The sequence below is a fragment of the Takifugu rubripes genome, chromosome 6 (assembly GCF_901000725.2).
Source record: "Takifugu rubripes chromosome 6, fTakRub1.2, whole genome shotgun sequence".
Taxonomy (NCBI): domain Eukaryota; kingdom Metazoa; phylum Chordata; class Actinopteri; order Tetraodontiformes; family Tetraodontidae; genus Takifugu; species Takifugu rubripes.
The window spans coordinates 275,980-288,186 of record NC_042290.1 but is presented as its reverse complement, the minus strand read 5'-3'; the positions used below and the strand labels follow the sequence as shown (position 1 = coordinate 288,186).

General features: G+C 43.8%; 2 protein-coding genes across 3 annotated transcripts in view; both read left to right on the top strand.

Annotated features, from left to right (window-relative positions):
- The first annotated feature begins 2,082 nt into the window (after nucleotides 1–2,082).
- On the top strand, nucleotides 2,083–9,599 carry LOC105419910 (protein starmaker-like). The gene is made up of 2 exons (XM_011621668.2): nucleotides 2,083–3,048; nucleotides 7,381–9,599. The coding sequence occupies exons 1-2, from the start codon at nucleotides 2,515–2,517 to the stop codon at nucleotides 7,576–7,578; spliced, it is 732 nt and encodes a 243-aa protein (XP_011619970.1). The 5' UTR covers nucleotides 2,083–2,514; the 3' UTR covers nucleotides 7,579–9,599.
- An 871-nt stretch (nucleotides 9,600–10,470) lies between these two features.
- thap1 (THAP domain containing, apoptosis associated protein 1) overlaps nucleotides 10,471–12,207 on the top strand; it is a 7,285-nt gene continuing 5,548 nt past the window's right edge. Inside the window, exon 1 of one of the 2 annotated variants that reach the window (XM_003979931.3) lies at nucleotides 10,471–10,648. In XM_003979931.3, coding sequence (XP_003979980.2) covers nucleotides 10,578–10,648 — 71 coding nt within the window. In that variant the 5' untranslated portion in view covers nucleotides 10,471–10,577. Of the gene's footprint in view, nucleotides 10,649–10,677; nucleotides 10,829–12,207 lie in introns of those variants that run through there. The other variant, XM_029837943.1, reaches the window with a different exon arrangement.

Below are 12,207 nucleotides of genomic sequence, written 5' to 3'. Positions count from 1 at the left end.
TCCTTGTGTATGTGTTTTTAAGGAAGATATGCAACAGTGACATTAACCCAGTAAACTGCTGTGACAGTCACCTGTGTGGAAAAAAGTGATGAATGTCAAATGTTTTATTATGTAAACATTTGAATTGCTGCTGACCTCAACTCGGGATGTTGTGGATCGGTGGAAGGAATACTTCGAGGACCTCCTCAATCCCACCAACACGCCTTCCAGTGAGGAAGTAGGGCCTGGGGACCTGGAGATGGGCTCTCGTATCTCCGGGGCTGAAGTTGCCGAGGTAGTTAAAAAACTCCTCGGTGGCAAGGCCCCGGGGGTGGATGAGATCCGCCCAGAGTCCCTTAAGGCTCTGGATGTTGTAGGGCTGTCGTGGTTGACTCGACTCTGCAACATCGCGTGGACATCGGGGGCAGTGCCGCTGGATTGGCAGACCGGGGTGGTAGTCCCTCTTTTTAAGAAGGGGGACCGGAGGGTGTGTTCCAACTATAGGGGGATCACACTCCTCAGCCTCCCTGGTAAGGTCTATTCAGGGGTACTGGAGAGGAGGGTCCGCCGGATAGTCGAACCTCGGATTCAGGAGGAGCAATGTGGTTTTCGTCCTGGGCGTGGAACAGTGGACCAGCTCTACACCCTCAGCAGGGTCTTCGAGGGTGCATGGGAGTTTGCCCAACCAGTCCACATGTGTTTTGTGGACTTGGAGAAGGCATTCGACCGTGTCCCTCGGGGGGTCCTGTGGGGGGTCCTCCGAGAGTATGGGGTGTCGGGCCCGCTGATACGGGCTGTCCGCTCCCTGTACGATCGGTGCCAGAGTTTGGTCCGAATTGCTGGCAGTAAGTCGAACTCGTTTCCGGTGAGGGTTGGCCTCCGCCAGGGCTGCCCTTTGTCACCGATTCTGTTCATAATTTTTATGGACAGAATTTCTAGGTGCAGTCATGGTGTTGAGGGGATCTGGTTTGGTGACCTCAGGATCGGGTCTCTGCTTTTTGCGGATGATGTGGTCCTGTTGGCGTCATTGGCCCGTGACCTCCAACTATCACTGGATAGGTTAGCTGCCGCCTGTGAAGCGGCTGGGATGAGAATCAGCACCTCCAAATCCGAGGCCATGGTTCTCGACCGGAAAAAGGTGGAGTGCCTTCTCCGGGTAAAGGAGGAGATCCTGCCCCAAGTGGAGGAGTTTAAGTACCTCGGGGTCTTGTTCACGAGTGGGGGAAGAATGGAGCGGGAGATCGACAGGCGGATCGGTGTGGCGTCCACAGTAATGCGGACTCTGCACCGGTCCGTTGTGGTGAAGAGAGAGCTGAGCCGAAAGGCGAAGCTCTCGATTTACCGGTCGATCTTCGTTCCTACCCTCACCTATGGTCATGAGCTTTGGGTCATGACCGAAAGAACAAGATCACGGGTACAAGCGGCTGAAATGAGCTTCCTCCGTAGGGTGGCTGGGCTCTCCCTTAGAGATAGGGTGAGAAGCTCTGCCATCCGGGAGGAGCTCGGAGTAGAGTCGCTGCTCCTCCGCGTTGAGAGGAGCCAGATGGGGTGGCTTGGGCATCTAGTCAGGATGCCCCCTGGACGCCTCCCTGGTGAGGTGTTCAGGGCATGTCCCTCCGGTAGGAGACCCCCGGGGAGACCCAGGACACGTTGGAGAGACTATGTCTCTCGACTGGCCTGGGAACGCCTGGGGATCCCTCCGGATGAGCTGGAGGAGGTAGCTGGGGAGAGGGAAGTCTGGGCTTCTCTCCTTAGGCTGCTACCCCCGCGACCCGACCCGGATAAGCGGTAGAGAATGGATGGATGGACATTTGAATTAAAGCCATAGAAAAAATGCATTCTTGATTGACTATTTTCCTAAAATGTACACAGGATTTATATTTCCTGCTAAATTTCAGTGTTGACTCTCTTGTTTAAGATGCTGCTTATTGGCTAAACTGCTATTAAACGTGCCTTAAAATACCATCTGTTACTCTTTTTCCAGTTGTAAAACCTTTAAGCCCCATCTTTTTTACTTGTCTTACCGTTGTGATGAATTGACAGCTACTATCATTGAGGCAAGCTTTGTAAGGCAGTAAAAATTTCAGACTATTGTGTATAATTTATTTTATTTGTGTTAATTATTTTTAGTATAATAGGGGTGCATTGTGTTTTCATTCAGTTATTTATTTTGATCTATTTGCCTCTCCACCACAAGGGGGACCCAAAAATCAAGTACTTTCTTGACGCTTTCAACGAAGAAGAAGGCAAAGCAACAATAATAACAAAGCTGTTTGCAGACTCCATCTCCACTCTTCGGTTGCAGCTCATAAATATTGTGCATTGTCTCTATAAAACACTTCTACGGACAGAGACCAAAATTAAGTGAGGCAAAGTTGATAAGGACGCACATTATTTCTTTAAAACGGAACTCTTATGTTTAGACGCACAGACGCTAGCTCGAACTAGCCATACCGTTAGCTAGTTTACATTACACCCGGTTTTCTTTTCCCTGTCTCTGTTGAATGTCACCGGGCTCCGCTCCTGCGTTCAGCCATGGAGAGTTTGTACAAGCGGAAAATGTTCGCGTCGATGCGGAAAACCAAAGTAGATGCGTCGAAAAAGCGGCAGATAGGCTTGCCTGCCTCCATCCTGGATGACAGCGATGAAGGCTCATTCTCCTCCTCCTCCTCCTCCGGATCCTTATCCGACTTTGAAAGCTCACCGGAGGAGGACAGCGAGCAGGAGGATCGTGATCACAGCGATTCCGGCGCCACTTCCAGCGACGACAGTCGCTTGGTAAAACGCAGGAAGCGCTCGTTCTTAGCGGACGGTGACAGCTCCTCGTCCTACAGTCCCGGAGAAGATGAGGGCGACGACGACGACGATGAATTGAGCCAGGCCAAGACGCTGGTGCACCCGAGAAAGCGGAGCCGGCTGCAGCGACAGGATGAGTCGGATTCGGACCATGCGGAGGAGAAGAGGAAAGAGAAAGCAAAGAGGCGACAGAGACACAATAAGCTGCTGGCGCTGTCCCGGAGGATGAAAGGCCGCGTTCCGAACCGGAGGAGGCGGAGGCGCCTGAAGCAGGTACCGCCGCGAAACTTAGCAACTTCCCCGTGTTTAGCTAAAACAACACAGAAATATAAAATTCTCGAAAAAATAGTCCTCAACCTTCCTACAATGTTAACCAAACTGCCAGGCCTCCTTAACCCAGCTCAACTATTAATATACATAATTAAATATTCGCCTTTTGGTCATATACTTAAAATATAAACACGTCTTTTATTTTTTTTAGTAAAACTACAATTCTTGGTCTTTTTGCTACTCTACTAATCCCTTTAAAAGTGTTTAGTTAATAAGTTGGGAAAGACAATATATATGGTAGTTGACAGGAAGATTTTCCTTCCATAAAAATTTCTTGGCTTTAGAACATGTATTGTTACGCAGACGTTTGACCTCTTATCTCTGATGATTCTCCAGTTCTAAACTAAGTGGTGGGAATCCCACAGTTAGATGCTGTACTGGTTTAGCCAACACTTCCATTGGGGGGAATTTTCATTATCTTGGCCATCATGTGATGTTGGATGTAAACAATGGTGAATTTTTCTGGGGAGGGTTCCCAGGACAGCAACTGCTGTCTTAAGCCTCCTCCTGTTCACTGATGGGTTTCCAGTTAATTAAAGATGACTTATTTTATTCTTCTTTTCAAACCACCTTTCTTTGCCAAGAACATTAACATTGGTGTCTATAAATGAGCATCCCATATCTTTCATGTCTAAACATTTGGATAATACCCAGCTTGTGTTGTAGAGGAGGATGGGAGTCAAACAGAGAGGTCTGTGCATTCTCTTTCTGTACACTTGAATGTTGAGGCTTCAGTCAGATTCAGTGTGTACTGCACAGTCCAGAAAGGCCAAAAGGTTTTTCCCTGTATATATTGGCCACCATAGGAGACACCATGGTGCCTGAGTCTGTGTGGCTTCATTTCATTACTTGAGTCAGTTGGTTTTCTCCAGCAGATAAACCAACCAACTCATAACTTCAACCACACCCTTGATCTAGTTCTGACTTATGGTGTTGAGGTAGAACATGTGTCAGTGTTCCCTCAGAACCCACTCCTGTCAGACCATTCTTTGATCACTTTTACATTTCTGATTAAGGATTCTTCTATGCTCAGAGCACAGTCTTACTATAGCAGATGCCTTTCAGATAATGCTGTAGCTAAGTTTAAGGAAGTGATCCCCGTGCTAATCCCAGGACCACCGCGTGTTTCCCCAGGGATAAATCATTATAGTCTTAGCCCTGCTGAGGTTGACTCTATTGCTGAAGGTACAGCAACCTCACTGAGAATCACGCTTGATTCTGTTGCCCCCCTGAAAAAGAAAATAGTAAATCAGAGGAGGTGTGCCCTCTGGTATAATTCACATATCAGGACCCTCAAGCAGAAAGTGCGAAGACTGGAAAGGAAGTGGCATTCTTGTAAAATAGACAGCTATCATGTAGCCTGGAAAAACTGTCTATTAGTTTACAAAAAGGCCCTTCGCAAGGCTGGAACAGCTTATTTTTCTTCCTTTATTGAGGAAAATAAGAGCAACCCCAGGTTTCTTTTCAGCACTTTGGCCAAATTAACTAAGAGTCACAGTGTTTTAGATCCACGTATCCCTTCTTCCCTTAGTGGTGAAGACTTCATGAGCTTCTTCACTGATAAAGTTCTAGCTATCAGAGAGAAAGCTAACCAGGCCATCCCAACAACTGGACCATCACCAGATGTGTTGACTGTGGGAACATACAGGGTCTCCAACGAGCCCTTAAACTCCTTCAGCCCTATATATTTTTCTGAGGCGTCATCGCTAATTCAGAAATCCAAGACCACCACGTGTCTTTTAGATCCCATCCCAACACACCTGTTGAAGGATGTTTTACCATTGATAGGCAGTTCTATCCTGGACCAGATCAATGGTTCTTTAGTGACAGGTTATGTACCCCGGTCCTACAAGGTGGCAGTGATTAAGCCGTTGCTTAAAAAACCATCACTGGATCCTGACGTATTAGCAAATTATAGGCCGATATCCAACCTTCCTTTTATCTCTAAAGTTCTTGAGAAGGTGGTGGTGACTCAGTTACTGGAGCACCTGCAGAGGAAGAGCCTGTTTGAGATGTTTCAGTCAGGCTTTAGAGCTCATCACAGCACAGAAACGGCACTTCTTAAAGTTACTAATGATCTTCTCATAGCTTCAGATCATGGACTGGTCTCTATGCTGGTTCTGCTGGATCTCAGTGCTGCTTTTGATACAGCTGATCACAGCATCATGTTACATAGACTGGAACATGTAATTGGGATTAAAGGGACAGCACGAGACTGGTTTAGATCATATTTATCTGATAGATACCAGTTTGCTCATGTCCATGGTGTTCCCTCCTCATACAGTAGGGTTAGCCATGGAGTTCCTCAAGGTTCTGTACTTGGACCAATCCTCTTCACCTTGTACATGCTTCCCTTAGGGAACATTATTCTGCAGCATAAATTTTCATTGTTATGCTGATGACACTCAGCTTTATTTATCCATGAAACCAGAGGAGACAAAGAAGTTAGTGAAGCTCCAGACCTGTCTTAAAGACATAAAGTCCTGGATGTCTTCAAATTTCCTCCTCCTTAACCCAGGAAAAACTGAGGTCATGGTGTTTGGTCCTGAACCTCTCAGGGATAGATTAGATCAGGTATGGGCAAACTAAGGCCCGGGGGCCACCCGCGGCCTGTTAAACGTTTTAATCCGGCCCGCCAAACTTGAAAAATTAAATGAATAAACCTTGTTAATGTTAAATTTTCACTGCAATTCTGGGGTTTTCCCACTAGAAAAAAGACAGTCAGGAGGAGAGTGATGGTGATATCCTGAAGGATAACAGAACTTTCAGTGCTGTAAAATAGAAATGGTTTTTAATTTTTTTTAAAAAGGCACATTTTATTCATTTGATTTTCAATGTTTTAAGACTCATTCCAAAGTCAGATATTTTGTTGTAATGCTTCTCTTCATTTTCATTTGAAATTAAAGCACATGTTTTCTCCATATCCCAAGATGTGTATTTTTTCTCCAATGAGGTGAGGTTACCAAAGCACTCCATCCATCCATCTGCTCCTGGTCCGGCCCCTTTGTCAAATGTTAGAACCCATTGTGGCCCACGAATCAAAATGTTTGCCCACCCCTGGATTAGATCATATGATCACTCTAGATGGTATCTCATTAACATCTAGTCTCTCTGTGAGGAATCTAGGAGTAACTTTTGATCAAAATCTCTCCTTCCACTCACACATTAAATTAGTCTCTAGAAGTGCCTTTTTTCACCTGAGGAACATCACAAAGATTAGGAAGCTACTGACGCGGCATGATGCTGAAAAGTGAATTCATGCTTTTGTTACTTCTAGGCTGGACTATTGTAATTCTTTATTATCAGGGTGTCCAAACAATTCTTTAAGAAGCCTCCAGCTGATCCACAATGCTGCAGCCAGAGTTCTGACAGGTATTGACAAAAGAGATCACATAACTCCTGTAATGGCGTCTCTTCATTGGCTGCCTGTTAAATTTTGAATAATTTTTAAAACCCTTCTTTTGACCTACAAGGTCCTCAGAGGCCTAGCTCGATCCTACCTGGAGGAGCTAGTGATACCTTATCAGCCCAATAGACCTCTGCGCTCTCAGAATGCTGGTCTACTTGTGGTTCCCAGAGTTTCTAGGAGTAGAACGGGGGGCCGAGCATTTAGCTACCAGGCCCCCCTGCTATGGAACCAGCTCCCTGTCCAGGTACGGGAGGCTGACTCCATCGCTACTTTTAAGATCAGACTTAAAACCTACCTCTTTGACAAAGCTTATTGTTACTAATTCTGTAGTTCCAGTTACTATCATAGATAGACAAATTATCATACTTAGGGGGTCGTCTAATTGTTAGATCACATCTTAGCTGTGCTGTTATAGGCCAAGGCTGCCGGGGTCCAGAAACATGATCACCTGACAGGCCTCTGTCACCCCACTGGGTCATGGTCTCCTCTCCTCTCCTCTCCTCTCCTCTCCTCTCCTCTCCTCTCCTCTCCTCTCCTCTCCTCTCCTCGAGTTTTTATATAAAGATTGATTTGATTTGTATAGGTTTTCTCTGGTAAGACAGAGACTGAGCAGAGTGCAATTATGATCTAGGAATAGTTTATTTGTTTTGAATTCATGATCCATGTTTCCATCTGTGTCCATGCACACATTGTCTTCAACCTGGATGGCCGAGAACACTCATCTACATCTTACACAGGAAGGTCTATTACATAAACAAAACTGTGTGATACAATTAGGGATAAAATCACTCATGCATTAATAACATTATTTGGCCTTGCCAACATCTTTCTTCAGGGAATTAAATTAATGTCGCTTTTCTTTTCAGGGCACAAGTGATGAGTCCAAAGATCCAGAGGATGAGGCTGGTGGTTGTGAAGATGGGGAAAGCAAGAAAGATCTTCCACAAGGAGAAGAACATGAAGGTCAAGAAAAAGAAGAGGAGAAGCATGATAGCAAAGTGGAGACAGCAGAGGAGCAGGAGCAGCAAGAAGAGGAGGAGGCAGAGGCAAAGAGGAAAAAGTAAAGTGACACCATGAGCTTACAGCGGTTTGGAAAGGATGAACTAAAGTTTTGGGAAAATGTGGAATAACAAACCTGCTGGGATATACAGTTGAAGCTACATGATTTCTGCAGCACAGATTGCTGTGTGGAGGTGTATGGAGTGGGAGTTAACGATGCTGTGGCACCAATGATCCAATGTCGTGGTGGCTCAAGGTGCACTGATAGAGGGTATTCTGTACACAGGGCCGAGCAAGTTTGACCTCTGTTTGGCATTTCAATGTCATTGGACAATTGGAAGAATCTTCTGCATGTGTATGAGCACAACCGTTGCTGCATATGATGCAAAAATAATGATCTGCTTATAGTCATTTAACAACAAAGGCAGCAGAGGGTTTCATGTTGGCTGTTCATGTTTAGGATGATGTGGAGCTCCATTGGTCTGGATCTGGCACAGTGCTTATCATTTTTAAAAATAGGCAATTCATGATGACAAAACCTGCATGTGTCAATACATGCTTACCTGTAAACATCTATAGTGCTCATCTATGGTTGTGTCTGGACTCATTTGAGCGCAAACAAGTGTGAGGCTGGGAAGGGTTTTGAGGGGGGCATTTGGGTCTTGTGTGAGTGCAACCTCAATAATCTGTTATAATAATAATATTTCAGTGTTTGTTGCAAGATACAGTAGAGCTGGTTCATGGCTTAACCTCATAATGGTGGAAGTGTCTATTTTTGTGGTTCCCGCATTTAAAATGAGAAATTTCAGCACATTTTCACCCATTGTGAATGCTAGAAGACTATAGAAGACTATGCTAAAAGAGCATTATAGTCTCAGAGTTAAGGTATTTAATGTCAGCAATATGTCTATCTGACACTTGGAAGTCCAGGAAAGAAGTACCCCGACCATAATTAGGCTTTTGAACCTTATAGTGTACGCCATTTTATGCTTTAGCTGCAGCTTGTACAGTATAATCATCAAAATCTTATTCAGTGTACAGTAGTTTAATTTGCTTTAAAATTTGAATAATCAGTTTAGGTATCAACTGACACATGCTATCAAATGACAAGAATTTTCTTTAATATATATATATTTTTTATTTGGGTCACTTATTGTGAGGAACAAACTTGTAAATTGGTTTTGTTCAAGGCTGAACGTGCCAAAAAAACTGAAGAAGACTTTTTTCTGTATCTTAGTTGAATAAATGTAAGTAAAAATAGCTTTTAATCCCTCTAGGTACCACAAAATTAAGCATTTGTTGGTTTTGATCACAACAGATTTGGGAAATTTGCTCAGCAGCACAACAGTATTTGTATTGCAGTCACTATAGCTAGACAGGTATACCACAAAATCTGTGCTTTCCCCCTGTTTTTGTAGTTTAAAATCACGCTTATCTTTGCTCCATATATTGTGGCTACATGAGGGCTGATGGCAGCAACTTAATGAGAACTAATTTCTGTGTTATGTGATTTTTAGATAAGATTTTCTTGTTTTTGGAGGCTTGAAATCAAAAGTCTGTACAACATTTTGACAGTTAATTGTACCTGAAACACTGCAGTTATTTTAGTATAAATGTACCAAAACCTTGATTTTACTCCCCCTGCTGCTCTTAAGTCCAAACACATTCTACAAATGTCCCCTAATGAGATTATTTTTAATTTGTTTCTAATCTATCAACCATTCTTTTGTCATATTCAAGTGCAGTCACACACACACACACACACACACACACACACACACACACACAAAATCAGCCTGTACCTAATGTGAGTCCACCATGCTGACTATGTACCTGTCGCTACATTGCAGGTACAGACTAAAGTGAGGTGCCCCCCCCCCCCCCCCCCCCCTTCTCAGAATGGGTCTCTAGAGGCATCTCAACCTGGTTCTCTGAATATTGCTTATAAAACACATTTTCACCCTTTTGGTTGTCTGCTCAAATCCAACCAAAATTATGGATGTAAAATGCACATTACTCACACTACGTCGTGGCTTTTTCTGTGTGTTGGTTCATTTACGATACAAATAAACAATGTTTTCAAGAAGGATGCCGTAGTTCTGTCTTGTATGAGTGTTCACCTTTTTTTATGCTGCTGTACGAAAACCTTCATTGATATTTTCTTTATTTACTGACACATGTTTGGCTCTCTTATTACACAAATTTAATCAGTGTTATCTCAATCAAATCAAATCAGTCTTTATTTATATAGCGTCTTTTACAATCAAAATTGTTTCAAGGCACTTTCCAGAATCCCAGGGCCTAACCCCAGACAAGCAACAGTGGCAAGGAAAAACTCCCCTTTAACAGGAAGAAACCTTGAGCAGGACCAGGCTCATGTAGGGGGACTCTCCTGCTGATGGCCGGCTGGGTAAAGAGAGAGGAGGGGAGAGGAGAGGACGGGCACAGAAACACATACAAAAATACACTATTTATACAGCGGGTCAGCAGGGCCGGAGGTCATCATGCAGCTCCGAAGGCGGCGATACCTGTAAATGAATAGGGGGAGAGAGAAGCAGAAAAACTACACAGGAATCAGCATAACTAGTCTGCTTGATGAGGAGGAGGAGAGGAGAGGAGAGGAGAGGAAACCATGGCCCAGTGGGGTCTACTCACATTTAACCATAAAACACAAAACCTGCAGGATAAATCAAACCTGTAACCTAAAATCTAGTAGATGGCAGAAAAAAACCTCCATATTTTGTTACTTCTTGAAATGCAGTCTCAAGTATATCACATTACCAAATATAATTAAAGTAAATCTGTTCCAGTGTGGTAGCTCATCGTCATAATCTTAATCCGTGTCGAATATTTAAATAGTTTAACGTTTGTGGTCTCTATCAAGGTACTTGGTGGACATTATAGGTATTGCAAGGAGTCATCAGATTCAGCTGTGACAGTTCCGGTCACGTGTTTCGGTCCCAGCCGCCATTTGTTGGGTGTAGGATATCCGTCCGGTCCAGGGGAGGGACCGCAGGGAGGTGTTCCCGCACTGTTGCTCTAATCTTCTAAGCTTAAGGCTGCCATGGTTCAGACCTGTTCGGCCTATGGCTGCAAGAACCGTTACGACAAAGACAGAGAAATTTCTTTCCACAAGTAAGTTAGTTGCAACTTTGTATGTGCTAATGGTTGCTAGCATGGTGGGTTAGCCAGCGGCGGGATGACTGGTTGTGTGGTGAGACATGAGAGATGGATCTGGAGCAGTGCTCTGGGTACCAGCTTTACTATCAGCTTCGCTAATCACGGCCACTCAGCAGACTTTCCATTTAAGATAAGGTGAATTGATATTTTTCTGAACCGTTGATATAATGTTGTGTTTTCGCTTATATAGAATTCGCTGTCGTCGCGGTTTTCTTTCCTCTGTTTAATCACAAATTTTAATTTGTAACGATGTGTTTTTAGTCGTAACAAGCGAAAAGACCAAGTAAAACCTTGAAAAGGGGCTTCTAAGTCTAAAAGACTCTGTTGAGTTTTATGCATCTTTTAGTTTGCAACACGGGGTCTAAAATTATCCAACATTCACGAACATACTACACACCCGTGTGTGTGTATAATATATATATATATATATATATATATATATATATATATATATATATATATATATATATATATATATATATATATATATATATATATATATATATATTTTTTTTTTTTTTTTTTTTTTTTAAATGTCAGGATCTTAGCTGTTCCTAGGACTGTGCTCTTCTGGAGATCTCTTATGTGGTTCCTGGTATCTGTTGGAGCCATCTACTCAGCTTGGGGATTACTGCCCTTAGTGTCCCAATCACTGTTGGGACCAGTGTGGCCTTCACACCCCACATTCTCTCTATCTCCTCTTTCAGCCCATATATATTGTGTGTGTGTGTGTGTGTGTATATATACACACACACACATATATACAGTATATAGAGATATGTGTATATATAGATGTGTGTGTGTGTGTGTGTATATATGTGTATATATATGTATATATGTGTATATATATATATATATATATATATATATATATATATATATATATATATATATATGTATATGTATATATATATGTGTGTGTGTGTGTATATATGTGTGTGTGTGTGTATTTTTAAAAAAAAAAATCTTTTCCTCGCCCTCCTGGGCGGTGCCTCTTTCCTTCAGACTCGGGTCCTCTACCAGAGGCCTGGGAGTCTGAGGGTTCGGCGCAGGATCTTAGCTGTTCCTAGGACTGCGCTCTTCTGGACAGAGATCTCTGGTGTGGTTCCTGGTATCTGTTGGAGCCATCTACTCAGGTTGGGTGTTACTGCCCCTAGTGTCCCAATCACCACTGGGACCACTGTTGCCTTCATGCCCCACATTCTCTCCATCTCCTCCTTCAGCCCTTGGTACTTCTCCAGCTTCTCGTGTTCCTTCTTCCTTATGTTGCTATCACTCGGGATTGCTACATCTATCACCACCACTGTCTTCCGGTGTTTATCCACCACCACTATGTCAGGCTGGTTGGCCACCACCATCTTGTCAGTCTGGATCTGGAAGTCCCACAGGATCTTGGCCTGCTTGTTCTCGACCACTTTCGGGGGTGTCTCCCGCCTGGTCCCTGGGACCTCCAGCCCATACTCAGTGCAGATGTTCCTGTACACCATGCCAGCCACCTGGTTATGCCGTTCCAT